Here is a 21,295-nt window from a genome sequence, read left to right on the forward strand (position 1 = left end):
CGAGTCCTAACATACTCATGGCGGGAAATATTGCATCACAGGCCGGTGCCGGCCGGTTTGGTTTGACCTGTAGGTCGTACCTTCAAGTGCTAGGAGATCGGTGTCAGCGAAAGTTGTTTTGGCCAGGTTTGTCCTTCGCAGATTGTGCTAGTATGAGGGACTCTGTCACAGGATCATGAATCATATCCCGATTCAGTTGAAGGTCAGTACACATCATATTATTCATAATGCTGATTAGTTTAAAGAATTGATGAGTTAACTGTTATAGCAAGGAGGTTAAAGAAAGGTCTTTCTTAAAGAGGTCTTTCTTTAACCTCCTTGGTTATAGCTTATGTAATTTGTCATACAAAATCGGCTTAAATCTTTGATTTTAAAGTCTTCCCTCCAGTTCCTGCATGACCTTGAAGGTTAAGAATAAGCTCTGTGTTTGCCCAGTGATTTCATCATCCTGTGTCCCCAAAATAGGGTGTGTAAGATGAGTCGTTATTTAAGGACAAGGTCTGTTACCCACAGTATAAGTTCTGCTGATCATTGCTCATACATAATCTGTCTTGCTGTCAGGACAAAGGCGCAACAGAATGTCAACAGACGTCTTTAGGTACGCCCCTCTCCAGATTTGCTGACTAGACGAAAGGTGTCAGGTGAAGACGCTGGTCTCAGCACATTGGAGCTCAGGCCTAGTCAGGGTGTGAGGCATGAGGGCGGCTGAGGGATGTTTTGACTTTTGCCAGCTGCGATCCACATTGTGATGGTAAGTGAGTATTTCAACAGTCATCTTCTTGCCTTTCAACTCATATCATCCTTCTCCTTGCTTCGTAACCCGGTTACTACCAGCACAAATTTTGTGCCAAATGGCCATGCAGCTGAGTCAACAAATAAATTGAAAAATGAAAGTTAATTCTTTTAACTCTTTTAACTTTTAAGCTTGGCCTGAGTGGGTTAGTTCAAGGTTAAGGGTCAGAACTGATGCATTATCACATCAAATCATAAAATTTAAAGTAATTAAAATTTCCAAGCAGGTGTGGTAGGGTCGTAACTTGGAGGTGGTACATGAAATTAAGGTATGGTGAGGGTCTAGACCTGAACTTTGACCTGATTATATTTATAGGCAGCCTAATATTTATAGGGGCCCAAAATGTAATTAATTTTTAGTCTCAACAAGACCAAACCACACACCAAATCCATCAAGGCCATCTCAGTTTATCATGTTCACAGACGAACACAGACACACTAATGCTACCTCAAAACATAACCTTCTAGCAAAGGTAATTATTATGATAACAATTCTGCTTTGAGTTTGAGATTACGTAGTGCTCAGGTATCCTTAGCCACACTCTCACAACTGTGTATAACAACCCAGACTGTTCAAAATAGCTCCTGTATATTCCCCTATTCATTACTGTGACCTATAGCCTATAGTCAAGCCTGCCAACTATAAGCAAAGGTCAAGTTAAAGTTTGCACCTGCTTAGACCGGATTAGAGCTTCATTTTGTCATTCAAGTCAATGCGAAGTAACCACAAACTGTTCTTGTGCTATACTGTACATGTAGTAAACAATTTTCCATTTTGTTTATGTTGTAGAATACCACTATTGTTTGAACTGTAAATGTGGCCCTGAGTTTATCCAGGGGACAAGCACTGAGAGCATAGTCAGACAAGAGACAAATAAAGCTGCAACAGAACCACAACTAGCTGGTTTGAACTGGTTAAGGCTGGTTACAAGGAGTGTTTGAGTTGTGAGCTGTGTAACTGGAGCCGGTTGGTTCAAAGGGTTAATATGCAGACATGCAGTCACTAGACAGGCAGAGGCTATGTGTGCAATGCAGGATTTAAACTACCCAGACATTCAACTCTGTATGACCTTAAGGTCCTGATGGCCCTAAAAGACATCATGATAACATTTCCAGATGAGGACATCTCCACATGGCGTGACCTGACCTTCTGAGAGGGATCAGGGACAGATTGAAATAACCCAGATGGGAGCTCTGCATGCCTGGGTTCAAGGCTAAAACTAAAAAGCAGTCATTGTGTTGCTTAGGGACCAATCTTACTTATTGTCAGAAGCACTTGCCTGACGTCCAGGTACAAACTAACAGTATAGTAACAGACCCAGAATGGGGAATTTCATGGTTGAAAACAAACAAACAGAGAAGGGTCATAAATTAATAAATGAATTAGGCACCTTTATGATTTTACAAATTGCCTTCATTTCCAGCAAATCTAAACCCTGTAGCATTGATATGGATAGCCCTTAGATAATGCAGCATTGTTATAGCCAATTTAACCTTACTTAGACAGGTTTGGACAGAATGTTGACACTCACGCTGATAAGACACATAAAAATGTCATACATCAATTGGAGAACCAGGTTGTTCAAACATGAAATGTAGGACATACGTCTGCTATTACTAACTAACTTGTTAGAATGTACGAGCTGAATGTGCCTTGATTGTGAACATGCCTGACACTGCTGACAGGCCTAGGAGCCTCAGGCAAGCATAGGTAGGAAAATGTCATGTTAGTGTTACTGGTAACGCTTGTTCACCTTTATCCGTTGAGTTACCTATATCTGTTGTTTGTAAAAACAGTATTTGGGGATATCACGTCGACGGACGTTTGTTTCGAATTGCAATATTTTCAGGATATTGCAGTTTGAAACTATTACCTGTCGACTTGATATGCCTACGTACCCTGCATTTAACAACAACGGATATAGGTTACCCAACGAATAAAGGTGAATTAGTGTTACAAAGAGTGATTATAACATTTCAAAAATTAATGTATTTTGGTTTCATGTGAAATTGTGTTATAGCAGTTTGCATGCCTGGTTGACAATTGTGACAGAAAATCACAACTGATCAAAGTACAAGCCTGTACTACTGGTCACACTGAATAGATGTTTGCATTTATCCTATGTTTTCCCCAGGTGGTATTGTGTTGACATAGGCCACAGCTAACAGGCAGGCACACCCCCTCTTCACTGGTAACAGACACTTGTGCCAAAAAGGTAAGACACTACCTCAAGCTGTTTGTTTTTTCTGGGGCTAAAAAGTTCTAGACTATCTGAAGGAGGGACTTCAAATGGGGGATTTATTGCAGTCATTGTTTGATGCAATATCTTGAACTTTTCTTCTCTTTAACTTAATGCTTCTGGAAAAAACCCACAACTGTGAAGCAATTGAAAGAAGCAGTCTAATACAGAAGTATCCTTGGGGGATAATGGTATCAATCATTTGAGAACAGGACTTGCAACAAGATGAATTACCTAAGTGGAGAATTCCTGCCCAGAGACAACTTGCCTCAGGGGTAACCAGGTCCTTATGGTCCCCATATCAACTCAGGGCACCTGTGTCAACAAATTACAAAACAAACAAATCTTATCTTATCTTACAGCTATCTTTTCAAAAAGTTTCATCTTAGAAATTAAGAGCTAAAAGTATTTGATTAGCTATACGACACAATGATATATGTAGATTATCGGACAGATGGACTAAGTGCTTTCAAATTGCAAGGTGGTGCTAATTATAGGCGTTAATATTTCATGCTAAAGCATGCAATAATTGTCAATTAGGTTTACTGAGATGTATTTCAGTAAAACAACAGGTCAGGATATGTCATGTGTCTTGTTCAGAAGATATGTCAGAGACGAGAAGGTTATCTTTTTGGTGTGGCTTGTGTGTGTGTGCGTGTGTGTGTGAGTGTGTGTGTGTGTGTGTGTGTGAGTGTGTGTGTGTGTGAGTGTGTGTGTGTGTGTGTGTGTGTGTGTGTGTGTGTGCACGCATGCTTGGTGGACAGCATAAGCCATAACCCAGAAAGCTGTGGATGGATCATTATCATGACACTTTGTATGTCGGTATGGGTCGGAAAACGGTCAGTCTATCCGGTCAGTCTGTCTTATCCTGCATTTCTGGCTGCCCATTCCATTGTTAATGCCATTTGCTATCGAGATTCTCAAAAAAAGCTTTTACATCCCCACCACATGAGTCTAAATGGTACAACCCCTAATTGTGATTGACAGGTCCACACTAAGTCTTGTAGATTGACAGGGCTGCTCCCCCAGTCTGAGGACAGCACTGATAGATCTCAGCAGGAAGCCTGGTTCTTTCCCCACCTTAAAATAGCTTATCTTAATTCACAGCTGCGACAGTTTCTGGTCAGGAATTCAGAACCATTCATGTCGCAGTGGTGAATTTGTGCTGTATGCCCCTTTTAAATCCCAAAATGTCATCTAAGCCACTGAGGTAAGTTCTAACTTCACTGGTTTATTGTACAAAGAGTTGTACAAAATGTAAGTTGCATGTGGGATTATGCTTGCCTAAATGTACTGTGAGGCATATGATTTACCCCTGGGTTTCACAGGGCAGCTGATTAGATCTGATATCTCTTGCACAACTCCTCATGTTCCACATTCAGTATCATGTTAATGCATACTAGTAACTGTACCTTCTCCACTATCTCAGAATAAATCCCCAGTCTTTCATGGCAGAAAAGATTTGCTTCATGAACTTAAGACACTTAACTCAGCACAAAAACATAAGATCTATGCGTGAGTGTTGGTCCATTTTTACATTTCGTCTTTGATGGACGATGCTCCTGTACCTCTACCAGCATGTTAGTTTACCCTCAAACATTCTTTCTATGCAAGGGCATGTGGTATTTGGGTTGACATATTTATAGTTCTGTGGCCTGAGGGATAAAAATGTTTTTTTTTCACCAAAGCATGAAAATTCCTGTACTCGTGGTTGGTCGGTGACAAGAGTCATAAAATAAAAATGTCTATCATTCAAGTCTCCTTTTGTATGGGTGTGTATGACAGTGGACAGGAACTCTAGAAGCTATGGATGGATCCTGGTGATATTTGGTAGGTGGGTAGAGGTCGGAAAATGAAGCAGCTCAGTACCACAGCGGAAGTTTTAGTTTTGATATCCTGAGTTCTTTTTCTGGATTCTCAAGGCAGAGAAAGTGGTGTAGTTTATATGCAGGGTATTTTAGTGGCTGTTTTGAACTGCAGGGGCTGATTTTGTTTCATACTTTGGAAGAGAACAACTCAAGATGGGGTTGTTGTTTTAATATATACTACTAGACAGCTGTTGGCAGGGCATTGAATGTCCGGAAAGGTCATTGCACATCTTTCAGCAGAACTACATTCTAATGTCAGTGTCAATCTACATGTTTTGTGATCACTGCAAACCAGTTTAGCTTCCTGTCATTAGTTATAAATCATCAGGTCATCTAATTGGCATGATGTAGAGGTGATAAGGCCAATCGTGATGTCACCTTTCCATCAATGTGACCCTATCAACGTGACATGCCTGGGGCATGATGTGATTTATGTTTACTGGGTTATGTAATTCAAAGGTTATAAGCTGTAATCTTGAATGCCTTTTTTATGTCAGTTCCTAGAGACTGTGGTTGTTTGCTAGTTTACCAATGCGTTGTAAGGTTAGTTAGCCTGTTTGATTTGTGAAATGTCCTTACAACTTGTGATATTAATAGTCCAGGAAGAGATTCTCAGAAGAGGCCTATATATGTGGTTTTGTAGCCCACCCAGTACTTACTAAAGTTCACTATCATAGAATGATAGCATGTTGACTCCCGATCATTTTAAGGTATGTTGTTTTATGGTCCAGGTGGGACAGTACATATACACTGTATACCAGTTTTATCAAAAGGCTTTTATGATATTCCCTTTACAGCAAGATGACCCCATCCCTGCTGTACCAAGATGGCTGCCAGCCGTGCACGGTGCTCCAAACCCTGCAGGAGTTCAGGAAGTCCAGGGAACTGTGTGATGTCATCATCCAAGTGGGTTCCTCTGAGATTCCTGCCCACAGGGCTGTGCTGGCAGCAAGCAGCCCTTACTTCAAGTGAGTGGTTTCTCCTTGGGCTGTGAAAAAAGCCATGGTCAAGCTGTATAGAGTTCAGGACCAAAAGTAAATATTATTCTAGATGGTCATTAATGGTGTTATAAGACAGTCAATCAGAAAAGCTTAAACAGCGAGCAGAGTGGCGCGTTGGGACACTTGATCCCTCGATCTCGGAAGTTAAGCAACACGACGGTCCGGGTCCGGACAGTTCTTGGATAGGAGACCAACCAAGGATGTCCAGATTACTGTAGCCTCACGAAGTTTTCCACGAAGTCGTCTTCAGGGACGTAAAACGGGGGTCCTGTGCTCGAGGAGGTGCCTCGACCACGTTAGACAGCCTCATTACTCATACTTTGGGTACCTACTGGCTGGCAAAATACACCAGATGAATATAAATTTAAAAAATCTTGAGATTTATTCCAAAAATCTTGAGATTTGTTCTAAAATATCTTGAGATTTATTCCAAAAATCTTGAGATTAATTCCAAACATCTTGAGATTTATTCCAAAAATCTTGAGATTTATTCCACAAATCTTGAGATTTTTCCCAAAAATCTTGAGATGTTGAGATATTCTATAGTACAAATTTAAAACTCTTAGTTTGTAAAGATTACATACTAACCTACAGGTATGTTATGCTTGACTGAATGCATTACTATACAGACCAAAATTTCCTGATTTAGAAAGGACCGTGTAAAGGTAGAATGAGAATTCTTCTGATTGTTTGAACCTTGTTTCAGGGCCATGTTCACAAGTCAGTTGTGTGAGAGCACCCAGCATCATGTGACCATGAGGGAGGTGGATGGTGCTGCCCTGGACCAACTCATCACCTTCATCTACACAGCCACCATGACTGTGGGTAACAACAGACAAACTAGAGCCATTTAAGTTTGATGGAAATATCACTGCATAAATGTACTTCTCTAATGCTATGGTCCCATTTGATAAAAAGGAGCGCCTCCAATTTAATTAAGGTCTGTTTTACTGCATTATAGGACATGACCTCCATGTGGCCTTGTGGGACACACTGTAACTACTGGGCTATTTTGGGGCATGGCCAGGCCCCTAGATTTTTTTAAACTTTCGGTTAAAATCAACCCAGGAGCTGACAACAAATAGACACCTTCGCCTACCCACTGTCCACCAGGACAATTTTTTTGGGCTTTGAAGCCTAGCCCTTTGTGGCAATCTGTGCAGTTGGATTGTAGCATAACAGTAGTTGTTTGATTGATAAATGCTACCTACATTGTTCTACATTAGTTTGACACAGAGGACATGATTAAGTTTCACTCTTCATACATTTGTACCTAAACTCACCTGTGCTTTCAAAGTACTTTTGGCAAACATCGAGAAGTTAGTAACAGTATGGATTTCTTTTTACCACAGGTTGATGAAAACAACGTGCAAGCCTTGCTGTCCTGTGCAACACTTCTCCAGATGACGGGGGTTTGTGCTGCATGTTGCCAGTTCCTTGAGAAGCAGTTGGCGCCCTGTAACTGCCTGGGGATCCGACAGTTCGCTGACCTCCACAACTGTAACCAACTCAGGAACGAGGCCAACAAGTACCTCCATCAGCACTTCTCAGAAGTCATCCAAGAAGAGGAATTCCTCCTTATGGAGTACCAGGACTTACACGATCTTGTAACAAGTGATTTCCTTGGAGGTGGAGATGAAGAAACAGTCTTCCAAGCCGTTACGTCTTGGTTAAGCTACGACATGGAAAACAGGTTATACGCGGCAAAGTCACTGTTTTGTAGTGTTCGTTTCCCTCTCTTGTCCACTAATTTCCTGATCCAACAAGTCAAGGAGAACCCAGTGGTGACCAATAGTATAGAGTGTTACAAAGAAGTAGCCGAGCAATTGGAGACAAAACTGCAGGTGAAATATTCCAGCCATGCTGATGACATCTTCCCCAGGAGACGTTGGAGCGTCACAGAGGTAGTCTCATCAGAGGTGTTGTTTTTGTGTGCAGGAGTAGAGATAGACTGATCATGATCCTTACTGTCCATCATAATTAGCAGGTCAACCAATGATATCATGACAATTAGTGGTTCGACCAATGAGAGAGTGTCTGCATGGCTGTGACATATTTGTCTTTTTATGTTTTTACTACGTTTTGAAGGAAGTGGGTGGGGCTCTGGGCTATTATTGTCACTCATCATCAATGCTGCCTCTTTCCTGTTTTGCCTCCTTTAAATCTTCTCTTCTGATTTAGAATTGTATGGTCTTGGTTTTTTTCAATTCTGATATTTGCTAACACTACTACTTTTGTAAACTTGTTCAATGCTTATTCTTTTTACAACAATATGACGTGCTCTTTTCAAAATTTTCAATCAAGACTTTGTCTTCTAACGGTATGAATTGTGAAGTTTCAAACCTAATATCATCTGCAAAATAACTGCTTCTTTATTAATCTCATCACAATGCACACAGGTAGTAGTAGCTGCAGGTGGAGAGTCTGATGGTGTAACATTGAGCAGTCTGGAGTTCTACGACCCCCAGCAGGACAACTGGACCTACAGCCTGCCCCAGGCCAGGCGTGAGGGTCAGCAGTGTAAGGGGCTCAGCACCCCTCGCACAGGCCTGGGGCTGGTGGCACAGGACAAGTGCATCTACATCTTGGGTGGGTCAAAAGTAATGGGTAGTGTCAGAGAATATGTCCTTTTTTTAAATTTCTCTTTTTGGCTATCACTGTACATAGAGTGTTTACTTTTCAAATTTGCAGCATTTACTTACAAATTTGTAGCACTGGTAAAGGACATATCATAAAAAAAGTACACTGAGGTTGGAATGGAAATAAATGCAATGCAACTGTAGTTGGAAGTGGAGAAGTGTGTACAGACATTTCTCTTACCCAACTCATGGAACTGGGTGGTTCATTTCTGAGAAGCTTGCAACATTTCTATCATGTATGCTGTAATGTTATCGTAAAATCTTTATTGAGACATTTGATGTTTTCATATAGTCCAATGGTGTCCTTATACTCCTCCAGGCGGCAGTAACTGTTCCCATCCCCTGCGGACAGTGGAAGTGTATGACTACCTCCAGAACGAGTGGGACAGTTTCCCCGACATGACGACACCGCGGCATGGTATGGGCGCTGCCTTTCTGGGGGGCAGGCTGTTTGCAGTGGGTGGCAGGGACCAAACAAGGTACTGTAAATGCATTTAAGTTTGCGGGCATTTAATTTCGCAGTTGGCGGGAAAAGGGACTTTTTGCGGTGGTTTTAAGTTTGTGGTAGCACCATGCACTGTAGTCTCTTACTGCCATGGAAAAAATTTTCGCGGTGGTTCAAGTTCGCAATGAACATTAAACCACCGCGAAAGTTTCTGCATTTACAGTAATCTCAGGTCACACCAGTCCTAGTGTATGGTCTGTTTCACTACTAATTTTGGAAATTTTGGCAACTCCTAAGGGGTGGAGCCATTAGATGTCTGTTCAACTTCTGCATAAGGTTCTTGAAAGTGTTATTACCTTTGCCAAGAAGGTTATGTTTTGTGTAGCATTTGTGTGTGTGTTTAATATCTATTTGTGTGTAGAAGACCAGCATAACTCGAGAATGCCTGGATGGATTGTATTGATATTTGGTATGTTTTCACCAATGTTTCCTACATATATCACTGCTGTCAAAGAGGGTCTTCCGGGTTGATAACTTTGCTGCTGAATTCTGACACCTTCCTTCCCAATATCTGTTTCAGCTACCTGAACACAGTAGAGATGTTCTGTCCCCAGAACCAGATGTGGAGCGCCGTCTCCTCCATGAGGAGTTGTAGGTGTTTCCTGGGCGTGGCTGAGTTAGGGGGCATGCTGTATGCTGTAGGAGGCTCAGGTAATGCACAATGTTGGGACTTAAAGACTTTGGCTGGTAACTTTTGCTGGTACAATTTGCATTGCAACATACAAAACAGCAAATGGGATGTATATGAAATCTACTCTTATGACTCTGCATCATTTGGCATGAATCAACACAGCTGATTTGGAAGATGTATAATACAGAAGCTTATGCTTAAGACTACCCTACCCCTACTTTTCTTGCTTGTAGCCATTGTCTTAAGATGTCAAGTGTCAAACGGTTAAAAAATAGTCAAAACAATGTAAATTTTCTTTGCAAACAGTAATTCTGGTATACTTGTCTGTCTATTGTTTTTTTGATTTGACAATGTTCTTCATTCTGGGAACAATAAAACCGCAGCCTACAAAACCCACTATTAGCTGAAAATTGTCTTGTGTCTTTTGCCTTATTTTGGATCATAATAAAGTTTATTGTTCAATCTTCCAATGATGTGTGTCTTTTCGTACAGGAAGTGAAACATCAGGGAGACTGAACCAGTACCTCAACACAACTGAGCGGTATGATCCCAACCTTAACACATGGACCAGCATCTGTCCAATGAACGAATGCCGCTCCTACGTCTCCATTGCTGCCCTGGATGGCTGCATATACACCATTAGCGGGTACAACGGGCTGTGGCACAACACGGTAGAGAGGTACGATCCGCGAATCAACCGCTGGATGTACGTTAGTCCCGTCCTGACCAAGCGGAGTAGTCATGGGGTCACCATACTCAATGGCTGCATCTACGCCATCGGGGGGTTCAACGGTGTGCGGAACGTTAACGACGTTGAGATGTACGAACCCCGTGTGGACAGGTGGAGGAGGGTGTCGCCCATGCGTACTAGGAGATATGGGGCGGGGACCACCACCGTCTGTATTATGTAGATAGATCATTGTAAGATGCGTAAACTGGTGCAGTCTATGCATGCAATTGTAACTTTTTTAACAACAAAATTGGATTCTAATTTCCTTTTTTGTGTAATACAGGGAACATTTCGCATTTAACAAAAATGAATCAGATGGAGACAGTTATATTGTGAATCTTACAATTTTGTAGGATACAAAGGCAAAAAAAAGGGTTTAGAAAATGTCATGTACAGCCAGTATGTTTGTGAAGATAAGTCATCCAGGAATCGTATACTAGTATACCGTTTTGTTAATTCAGTCAATACAACTGTATTACAGCATCAGGAGTATTAGACATTTCAGATGTCCATCCGACATCTTTCATTAGTGAATGAAAATGAAACAAAAAATGAAATCATGCAGGTAAGTCTAACATCTCGAAAAATGAAAAAAAAGTTATTGACTGATGAAAGTTGTTGGATGACCATTTGATACTCTCAATATTGCAATCCAGTTGTATACACTGAAGTAAAAAACAGCCAATGCTGCCAGTGTATCAGATCCGGTGAATTTGCCAGGTGCTATTAGTTATAGTTGGTCTTCCATGTGACAACAATTGTGGTATATATAGAATACAACACGGTGTATTCCGTATCGCCCAAGGTATCAGCCCGTACGCGGGAGGGCTGAGACCGAGGGTGATGCGGAATACACCGTGTTGTATTTTATTTATGTCATACCCACCTGAGAAAACCCATGTTTTGATGCGAAATGCGGCAGAAGTTGAACAAATTTGGTGCCCTCGAAAAAAAAAGCGTTGCAACAGTAATGTTCCAACGTCCGAATCATGCAGGACCTGGTATTCGAACTTTCGATGGCGCCGTACTCGGCCCACTCGAAACAGGTCGATTTATTCGAATGGAGCCCGTGTGATAAGCCCGGGCTGTACGGAAAGTTATCAGCCGGTCCGGAACACCCGTATTGAACGTTTTCGCGTCACAGGTATGACATAAGAAATACATATGGTACCTCACCTTAATAGAAAAATTAAATCTAAACTGCATGTACAATGTACTTGTATAATTATTATGTTTTTGATGGAATCTGCAGTGACCATGTAGTGTCACTTTAAAAGCATCATGTTACTATAGCATGTTGAGATTATGCCTCAAGTATAAGTACCATATGGTATAAATACTACCCATGGTACTGAACATACAATTGTGATGATGATTATCATCCTTTGCACCTAGGCAGACATCATTGTCTTCCGCAATGTGATACTCATAAAGTGTGATTGACAGGTGTCAATAATGCATAGAGGTCAATTTCGTTCACCTGTCAACCAACAAATGAAACCTATGTTACCATGGATAAATTGTCAATGGTGTTCTGTTATGTCAGGCTTTATGTCTTTTTTTTCATAGCTGTCATAAATGACATTGCATTATTAATGTTTTAATCTCTGTGCAATGCTATTATAATAATTTTTTTTCATAGAAAGGTACACATATATGACGAATTAGACCTTGATGTAATTATGATTTCAATAATGTTTTGTTACATTTCAGAAGAAAATGTAAGAAGTATCTTTATACGTACAGTATTAACTGTATAGGAATGCTAGTATATGCATTTTACACTGCCGCAGCATGCTCTCGATATATCATTTCCCCATTGTGTATCTTTCTGATTGAAGAAGATATGACATCAAGTGGCCTTGTGGCTTTGGTCACTGTGTGACTGTGTTCTAGAATGTCTACTAGCCAATGACAATAGCTAAAACTGCCTTACATTTACCTTAGAGTAATGACATTTACCTCATTGTCTCATGATGTAATGCTACATTATTATATAGTGTACATATATCAGTATCTGACAGGTGTTGGTTGTGGGAATGGAATGGGAACATGCACTGGTAACACACAAAGAACTGAGTTCTAATGCTGGTGAGAACATGTCTGAAACACATTTGTCAATTACTGTGAAATACTTCCCAGGGAGCCAGTATATAGCAATGGAATCGTATATGAATTTCTCCCATATCTCAACAATATTTGAGTACACAATATGTTTCAGTAGTCATGTCACTTTTATTTTTTATTGTATCTGTTACAAATTTCCAATTTTGTACTTTTGATAATGTGTGTAACATTTTGATTGGTGCTACGCAGTAACGACTTGTGGGGTATTGTGCCTTAGTGTTTTACTGTAAAACATGGTGCTGGTTACACTTGTTAATATGTATAGTTTCTGCCAGTGATGGTGCATGCAAACACGAACTTGTGTTCTGTATCAATATCAGTGTATAAGAGCAGAAAGCATGTGAATTGTAGCTGTTGTCAATTTATTGGTGCCAGCTGAATTAAAGCTGTAAAATCTGTATTGCAAGTTGTCCTTGAGCAATCATGCGAAAAAAAGTTAATGATAATGAAAATACCGTTGATGATGTATTGTCCTTGGATGTAACATTATACATGAGCACAGAAGACACTTGTCTAAAGCTGCGTTGGGGAACCTTAACTTTCAACAGTAATTTTGTCAGGATGTTGTAAAAATTAGAGGGAATCTTGGCTAGCTGTGGTGCCTTCAGAAATACATAGCGAATGACAACTCTGGTTATTCAAATTCTCTTAGTTTGCTGTAAAACCGCTCAGTTAAGGTCAACATACCGCGCAGTCAGTATGCCTGTCCTTGGTGCTGAATGCACCATCAATACAAAATTCAGTGGTTACTGTGATAGGACTTATTGAATGTACTAATGTAGAGATCAGAAAATATAGCAACCTTTTTACAGGCGTTTTCCTAATTGGGCCTAGACATTTCGACCAATGAGCATCATTGATGCTAAGACGAAAGGATGTAGCCGTCACGCGGCTCTAAAGCACCGCCTAACGGCTAAAAGTATAATTGCAGAAAACTGCACCGAACATCGGTAAATATTACTTACACACGCACGCACACACGCACACACACACACACACACACACGCACACGCACTGGTCGATTTCAGAGACTGTGATTGGCTCCCGGAGTTCAGTTAATAAAAGATTATTGTGACGACAAAAGAGCATTCAAGGGGTACATTCATTGCTTTAATGCATTGTTCCCTTAGCCAATCAGGAAGTCCGTCTGGTGATTGTTGCTATCAGCCGATCAGCTTCCACCTAGTGCGTTTTGCTCTTGATCTTGGGACTGTAGTTCTTTTTCAGAAATGAAGGATGAGAGCCCACGTAGGGGACGACTTAACCTTAGGTTGTAAGTGTGTGAACAGATAGCGCGATCAGCACCAAGGACAGAGTGTCCACTGTCCAGGTTAGGTGTTGAAAAATAAAAGATAACAGACACGTTCACTACTTATAAACAAACGGTGGTAGAAACAAATTTACTGTCCGTATCCCTTGTCATTGTCCGATTAGTTACAGTCAAACACACACGTACAGTGATAAAAAAACACTAACACAGTCACGAAAACATAACATTTTATCGAAGGTCATAAAGTTTAAAATTTGCTTACGTTTCGAAAGCCACAGCCTTCTCTGTCATTTTATAATGCACAAAGTACCTACATGGTTGCACTGGGCAGCTTCTGTAGGTGTGAAACCGTGCAGACGTTATGTAGGTCTGTGGTCTTTTTGCTGCACGACAGGTTCTGTTGTTTACAACCGTGCTACTCGAACGATAATGCCATAATGGAGCTGCTCTAGTCGAACACCAGGGTTACGTCAGGTCATCGAATGAGAACCCTGGTGATGGGTGATGTTAGAACAAGCATTCTTATGTTTCTAGTTCCCTAATGACTTGCGGTGATGACGCAGGTGTTCTTACCTGTTCCAAAGAGCATTCTAGAACTAACCGTTGAAAATGGAGGTGATTTCGTGTGTTGTGAAGATGCATGTATTTGTTATCTCTGCAACGTTATTGCGTTTCACCGCTTTTCATGTCTCCATACCACCATAACGCGTTAACTTCGATAGTGACAGATGCATGGGAAATTCTACGTTGAACTTCTTTAACTCCCTGTCATTTGTGGAGCTCCACCGTCACTTTATTACCATCACCAAGTAGGTACTGCTTTCTTGGCTGTGTGAGTAATATTGTTTAGTGTGTTTTAAATGTAACTATTAAATCACACAACTAAAAGGGATAAGGACAGTTAAGTTGTGTCTACCACCGTTTGTTTACAAGTAACGTACGTATCGCTCATGTATTATACTTCTCAACACCGTCCACGCAGCATGTACAGTCTGTCCTTGGTGCTGAACGCACTATCTGTTCACAACAGCCATGATCTAAGGTTAAGTCGTCCCAGGTGTAGGCTGAAAAAGAAACCATTTCCTTTTCTTCAGAGCAAAACGCACTATAGGTGGAAGCTGAACAGCTAATAGTAATCATCACCAGCCGGGCATCCTTATTGGCTAAATGAAGAATGGGTGAAAACAATAAAACTTACTCCTATCACCAATGCTCTTTGTCGTCACAGAAATCTTTAAGTGATGTCATATTTCCGTGAGCCAATCACAGTCCCTGACAATCAACCAATAGCAGCGTTGGGTTTCGGAGTGCAGTGTGCACTAAACTAGATACCTGTTGTATTGACCAATCAGGATTAAGCAATTAAACGGCCCCAGCCAATCAGATCCTGGATCGGTGCATGTCAGAGCGCCCTGCCCGTCTTCCATTGTTCTCCAGTGCACCAAAAGGTATAAAAGGCGGGCAAAATCGCCATTCACTATCAGTCTTTACTGATTCTGCCACCGAGTGAGCAAATCCTCGTTGAGCAAGTTTGAACTTTATACAAACGATTATATTATTTACGTATACCTATCGACGAATTTACGATGACGAGCCAAGAAAACACCACGGGAACGCCTAGCTACCAATATGGCGACTCCATCTCCAAGGTGAGTTACGATTTCGTGTCCTCCCGAGAAATTTGTTATATTTTTTGTAGTTTGTTTGTTTGTTTGTTTGTTTTGGATCACCATTAGTGATACTAAATGAAGTGTCACTATTCTTCCTGGTGACCTAATGCCGATATGGCTTATCGATTAACAACATGAATATTGGACGAGGCCGACCGAAGTATTCTCTACTATGGTAACGTTACGGTTTGGTACTGTTAGTTTAAATGTAACATATTCGTTTTGGAGAAAAAAATGTAATTTATTTTACCATGTATGTATGCAATAAGGAACGGACAGATATTTTTTAACTTAGGCCACAGCAAGTAAATTTTATGGATGACATCCGCGCGCTCACTAATTTTCGCCTGATTTCAGAAAAAAAAAACAAGAATTTTTTTCTTCTTCAGGGAAGGCCAGATAGACGAAAATGGGTAAAGGTTGTGTTGTAACCAAATTATTGAATGTAGAATTGACACTAGAGACTCTGTAGCATTGACTGTAGTTGCAGAAGTGAAACTTGATAGATAGTTGTAAGAGTGGCAGAACTATGGAAGCTATGAGTGTAGTTGCCAACATGGTTAATGATACCAGTCTACCACACTAGTGTCACTTTAACTACACTGGTGCACTTCTTAAATACAGGAATGAATGCCTTGTTGGCTGTGATGCCATATTTTGTCACTTCAAGTCTTGTTACAACGTCTATTTTAAAAATTTGCCATCTTGTTTTTTTTACCCATCTTGTGTTTTTTTTCGCCCTATCTTATTATTTTTGCAGTCTGCAGAGGATGTCATCCATAGAATTTACTTGCTGTGGCCTTACTGAGTGTTGAGAAAAATGATAAGAGCTTGAGTAGGACCATCCTTCATATTTATAGCTAAGAGGAAACGAAACGGCGGCTATAATATGTTATGTTACTTTAAGTGAATCATGCGAATAATTATGCCATAATCTAACTCAACATTTCCTCCCCACAGACGGTGTTGGCCAATAAGGCGCCCACCCGGGTCCTGGTGAAGCTCGTGTTTACTTTGGTTGGAGTGGTCGAAGGGATTGTGGAGGTATTCGGGAGCTGGAACGGATGGAGCGAAGGAAAGAAATTGGAGGAGAGGTAAGACTACTACTTGTGTTTCTACCACTTGTCACTAGATAAACAAACGCATTGATCACTAATATTGTCAATTGTTTTCCCTTATCTTATCTTCATGCGGATTTGCTTTAAAATAGCATGTAAATTTAATGCGGATTTGCTCCAGAATACTAGGCGAATGCAACATTCTAAGCCACAATCTAAATCTACGACAGTACATTATGCTCTTTACTGTTAACAGAGTCAACATCTCTTTCACATTTACAAAACTGTAATATCTTTGATATTGTCCATACTTATATCCATTGTACAGGTAGATTCTTAATTGATTCAGCATCTAAACTTACCTTTCTGTTATCCGTTTTGTATGAATGTATGTATGTATGTATGTATGTTGTTTACTACTCTTGTTTTATGCTTATGTTTTTGAGTAGAAGGCTTTATATAAGCAAATTGTGCTTTTTGTCTGATACTCACAAAATATATGTGAATAAAATAAAATAAGCCACAATACTGACGAGTACATGTTGTATTTCCAGGGACGGCAAGCTGACCGTGGCCATTGATGTCCGCCCGGGGCGGTACGAGTTTAAGTACCGTAAAGCAGACGGAGAGTGGTTTCACGATAATGACCAGGTAAGACAACTGCTTCAGTATGTAAACTTCAATCCGTTTCTTGACATACCAACATCTATAGTGTTTACTGTATGATACTAGTTCAAAATATGCAACCCTAATCTCGAACATATTCATATATGATGTCAAACGATCTAATAAGATGGTTGCATTTTCTTTCGTCTTTAAATGTATATGTATCCTTAAGTTGGTCTTTATTGCCTCCCTTTTTAGGACACGATCCCAAATGCCTTTGGGACCTACAACAACGTTGTGGAGGTGACTTGCGAGCACAGCATCCCTCAGGAGAAGGAGGCTGAAGACACCCCCGGCTGTCACGATACTGATGCCGGGCCTGAGGACGCTGCTGCCCCGGAAGTGCCTGAGGACAGCACTGCCCCGGCAGTACCTGTGGCGGACTCTGTTGCCGAAGTGCCCGAGGACAACGCTGTCCCGGCCGTGCCCGCATCTGTTGCCGAAGTGCCTCAGGACAACGCTGCCCCGGCCGTGCCCGCATCTGCTGCCGAAGTGCCCGAGGACAACGCTGCCCCGGCCGTGCCCGCATCTGCTGCCGAAGTGCCCGAGGACAACGCTGCCCCGGCCGTACCCGCATCTGCTGCCGAAGTGCCCGAGGACAACGCTGCTCCGGCCGTGCCCGCATCTGCTGCCAAAGTGCCCGAGGACAACGCTGCCCCGGCCGTGCCCGCATCTGCTGCCGAAGTGCCCGAGGACAACGCTGCCCCGGCCGTGCCCGCATCTGCTGCCGAAGTGCCCGAGGACAACGCTGCCCCGGCCGTGCCCGCATCTGCTGCCGAAGTGCCCGAGGACAACGCTGCCCCGGCCGTGCCCGCATCTGCTGCCGAAGTGCCCGAGGACAACGCTGCCCCGGCCGTGCCCGCATCTGCTGCCGAAGTGCCCGAGGACAACGCTGCCCCGGCCGTGCCCGCATCTGCTGCCGAAGTGCCCGAGGACAACGCTGCCCCGGCCGTGCCCGCATCTGCTGCCGAAGTGCCCGAGGACAACGCTGTCCCGGCCGTGCCCGCATCTGCTGCCGAAGTGCCCGAGGACAACGCTGCCCCGGCCGTGCCCGCATCTGCTGCCGAAGTGCCCGAGGACAACGCTGCCCCGGCCGTGCCCGCATCTGCTGCCGAAGTGCCCGAGGACAACGCTGCCCCGGCCGTGCCCGCATCTGCTGCCGAAGTGCCCGAGGACAACGCTGCCCCGGCCGTGCCCGCATCTGCTGCCGAAGTGCCCGAGGACAACGCTGTCCCGGCCGTGCCCGCATCTGCTGCCGAAGTGCCCGAGGACAACGCTGCCCCGGCCGTGCCCGCATCTGCTGCCGAAGTGCCCGAGGACAACGCTGCCCCGGCCGTAGCTGCATCTGCTGCCGAAGTGCCTAAAGACAACGCTGCCCCAGCCATACCCGCATCTGGCGCCGAAGTGCCTGAGGACAACGCTGCCCCGGCCGTAGCTGCATCTGCTGCCGAAGTGCCTAAAGACAACGCTGCCCCAGCCATACCCGCATCTGGCGCCGAAGTGTCTGAGGACGACGCTGCCCCGGCCGTGCCCGCATCTGCTGCCGAAGTGCCTGAGGACAACGCTGCTAGTGAGCCAAAGAGCCAGGACAGAGAGGTCACCCACAAAGCTTCCCGCTTCCAAGCACTTAAGTTTTGGAAGAGGAAGTCCTCCACGGCTCAGCAAAAGGCGAAAAAGTCAGGCTGCAGCAGCAGGAAGTGGAGCATCGTCCGTGGACTCCGCAAGATCCTGCGTTGGAGGCACTGAGACGTTAGATATCAGCCTGGGCTGTACAGATTGTGCGTCATTAGTGAGACAAATCGTCAGTACAGACTAGTAATCAAGTGATCCTGCGCTAGAGGCGCAGAGTCTATGAGACTGTTTTAAGTCTTAGTTTACTGTATTCTAAAGATTTCCCATTGATATAAAGACAAATAACAGAAGTATGGAAGACCTTGTACCCTTTTCTCATCAATTATGCAGATGAGGTAATGGTTTCCTTGATTTATGTCTTATGTCTATTTCTGTCAAACTTGTATTTTAGTAGTTTTACAGTAATTGTGTGAATTCTATTTTTCACATGCATATGGGCTGTATGGATGCATCGTTAGCGCGAAATAGTGTCATGTAGTTCATGTATCATTACATTATGTATAATTTGTACCGTCAAGTCTCTTTTCAGAAGTAATTCTGACAATTATGATTTGTTCTGATGTCTTGGTTGATTTAACCTTACCTAAGCTAATCAATTAAGTAATTGATAAAGTCAATATTGCGAATATTGTCCATTAACCCATGTGAAACTGATGACAATAAAATGTGACTGGGAATATTGTCGATCTGTCGTTCTCGTTAGTGTGTGAACATTTTAGTGTCGAACATTGGAAAGAAAGTGGTGTTTAATGTAGTTGAGACTGATACGGAATGCGTGAGTGTGTGTGCGTATGTGTGCGTGTATGCTTGTTCACGTGTGTGTGTGCATTCCATTGCGGACATTGTAAATTAATGTTATACGCGTGTGCACCATATCTGATCAGTGTCAGAATGGTAAGACCAGCAGATACAGTGGTAAAGTCCATGAGTTCACATTGTTTGCTTAGGTTGCCTAATCTTTAATCTGCTATCTACTGCAAACTTTGCAATGTTTGAGGTCAAAGTTCGTGATTCGTGTGCGGAGATTTGACTAAGCAGAGGATTTGGTCGGCTTCTAGGAAAGATGGCCCGTTTTGTCACTATTCTCGTGTCTCTGTCTATCTTAGGTAAGTGCCCGCTAGACAATAGTTTCTGTACGGTTTATGCAACTACGAGCCCATAAGCAGACCTGATATTTTGTGTTTATCATGTGTAAGACGCACGTGGCACTTCATAAGACGATTTCAGCCTACGTTTACCACTCAAATAGGCAACTACCAGACAAAAGAAGGAACAATCTCGTGCTTGATCGAAGTGTGAATGTGCATTACTCGGTGCCTTCGGTCATTACTTATTATATAGTCCCCCGTTTTTAGAGAAATACAGTAAAATGGTGATCAAGATCAGCATGTCTCGACAGAATAAACATTTGACTTCCTAAAACAACAGGTTTAGTGGCTTCTGAAGATGGTTCACCCACTGTATCCACGGCCAGCGGCAAGGTGCGAGGAACGGTGCAGTACACAAACGACCTACCGGACAAACCTGTCTACACCTTCAAGGGCATCCCGTACGCAGCGCCCCCTGTCGGAGACCTGCGGTTCCGCGCCCCAGAACCTGTCATCCCGTGGGAGGGGGTGATGGACGCCACCAAGTCGGGGCCTTTCTGCCCACAGCCCGTGGATCTGCAACACACGATGCCCTTCCGGCTGTCCCAGACTACGACGAGCGAAGACTGCCTTACACTGAATATCGAAACGCCAACAACAAATGCCGATGACGGTTTGCCAGTATGTGATATATAAGAAAGTTTATTGCAAATTCATGCCCATGGGGCTAATTGCAGGTGAACAAAATCAAATACATGAAGTGATTGAAAACAGGTAAATAATCTAAATTCTAACATATGAAGATCAACTAACTGATTGTATGTAACGTTACATACAGAATATCAAATACGACATAGACAGCTGTTCGTGCCCAAGTCGGTTGATAAGTAATGTCCATCTTAAAGCTAATGGTTTCAGACAGGCCAAGAAGTAGGTCCACATTGAGTAATTGAATTTACCTTATGTGCATTCTAGTGTTAGACTCCCACCATACATCAATGGATGTCCACATAGGCTAACATAGCTCTCTCCCCAGGTACTAGTATGGATCCACGGCGGGAGTCTGGAGAGGGGAGGGGGTTACCTGTTGCCCTTCGCGCCTCTTGCTGCCCATCAAGACGTTGTTGTGGTGACCTTCAACTACCGCCTCGGACTGTTGGGTTTCCTCAGTACCGGGGACGAGAACGCACCTGGGAACTTCGGCTTCCTGGATCAGGTTCTGTACCATTTTGTCTACACGTATACATACCAGTAGCCATCCATTAACAAGAGAACAAATTCACGAACCAAGGAGCCCCAAATCGACCTTGACCTTCGTAAATCCTTCGTCGTCCTAAAGCCCCCTTTACAAATCAAGAATTTAGCTCGGCCGAGTTGT

The 21,295-nt window shown here is 42.8% G+C and overlaps 3 protein-coding genes across 6 annotated transcripts in view; all 3 read left to right on the top strand.

Moving 5' to 3' along the window:
- The first annotated feature begins 4 nt into the window (after positions 1 to 4).
- LOC118418467 (kelch-like protein 20) lies at positions 5 to 11,168 on the top strand. Of its 4 annotated transcripts, none has more exons than XM_035824403.1 (10): positions 5 to 202; positions 562 to 755; positions 2,928 to 3,008; positions 5,698 to 5,868; positions 6,608 to 6,722; positions 7,254 to 7,805; positions 8,301 to 8,490; positions 8,860 to 9,019; positions 9,566 to 9,696; positions 10,169 to 11,168. In XM_035824403.1, the coding sequence occupies exons 4-10, from the start codon at positions 5,702 to 5,704 to the stop codon at positions 10,585 to 10,587; spliced, it is 1,734 nt and encodes a 577-aa protein (XP_035680296.1). In that variant the 5' UTR covers positions 5 to 202; positions 562 to 755; positions 2,928 to 3,008; positions 5,698 to 5,701; the 3' UTR covers positions 10,588 to 11,168. The 4 variants fall into 4 exon arrangements, with proteins under 4 accessions (XP_035680296.1, XP_035680295.1, XP_035680297.1 ...); XM_035824402.1 differs by having other exon boundaries at positions 562 to 751; XM_035824404.1 differs by having other exon boundaries at positions 15 to 126; positions 562 to 751.
- A 3,949-nt stretch (positions 11,169 to 15,117) lies between these two features.
- LOC118418466 (uncharacterized protein KIAA0754-like) lies at positions 15,118 to 19,510 on the top strand. The gene is made up of 4 exons (XM_035824399.1): positions 15,118 to 15,452; positions 16,434 to 16,567; positions 17,086 to 17,182; positions 17,396 to 19,510. The coding sequence occupies exons 1-4, from the start codon at positions 15,390 to 15,392 to the stop codon at positions 18,941 to 18,943; spliced, it is 1,842 nt and encodes a 613-aa protein (XP_035680292.1). The 5' UTR covers positions 15,118 to 15,389; the 3' UTR covers positions 18,944 to 19,510.
- Positions 19,511 to 19,648: 138 nt separating this feature from the next.
- The window catches only part of LOC118418473 (carboxylesterase 5A-like), a 7,548-nt gene continuing 5,901 nt past the window's right edge, over positions 19,649 to 21,295 (top strand). Inside the window, exons 1-3 of the mRNA XM_035824415.1 lie at positions 19,649 to 19,935; positions 20,258 to 20,598; positions 20,954 to 21,133. Of these exons, the coding sequence (XP_035680308.1) occupies positions 19,893 to 19,935; positions 20,258 to 20,598; positions 20,954 to 21,133 (564 nt within the window). The 5' untranslated portion in view covers positions 19,649 to 19,892. The remainder of the gene's footprint in view (positions 19,936 to 20,257; positions 20,599 to 20,953; positions 21,134 to 21,295) is intronic.

Source organism: Branchiostoma floridae, chromosome 6 (assembly GCF_000003815.2).
Source record: "Branchiostoma floridae strain S238N-H82 chromosome 6, Bfl_VNyyK, whole genome shotgun sequence".
NCBI lineage: Eukaryota > Metazoa > Chordata > Leptocardii > Amphioxiformes > Branchiostomatidae > Branchiostoma > Branchiostoma floridae.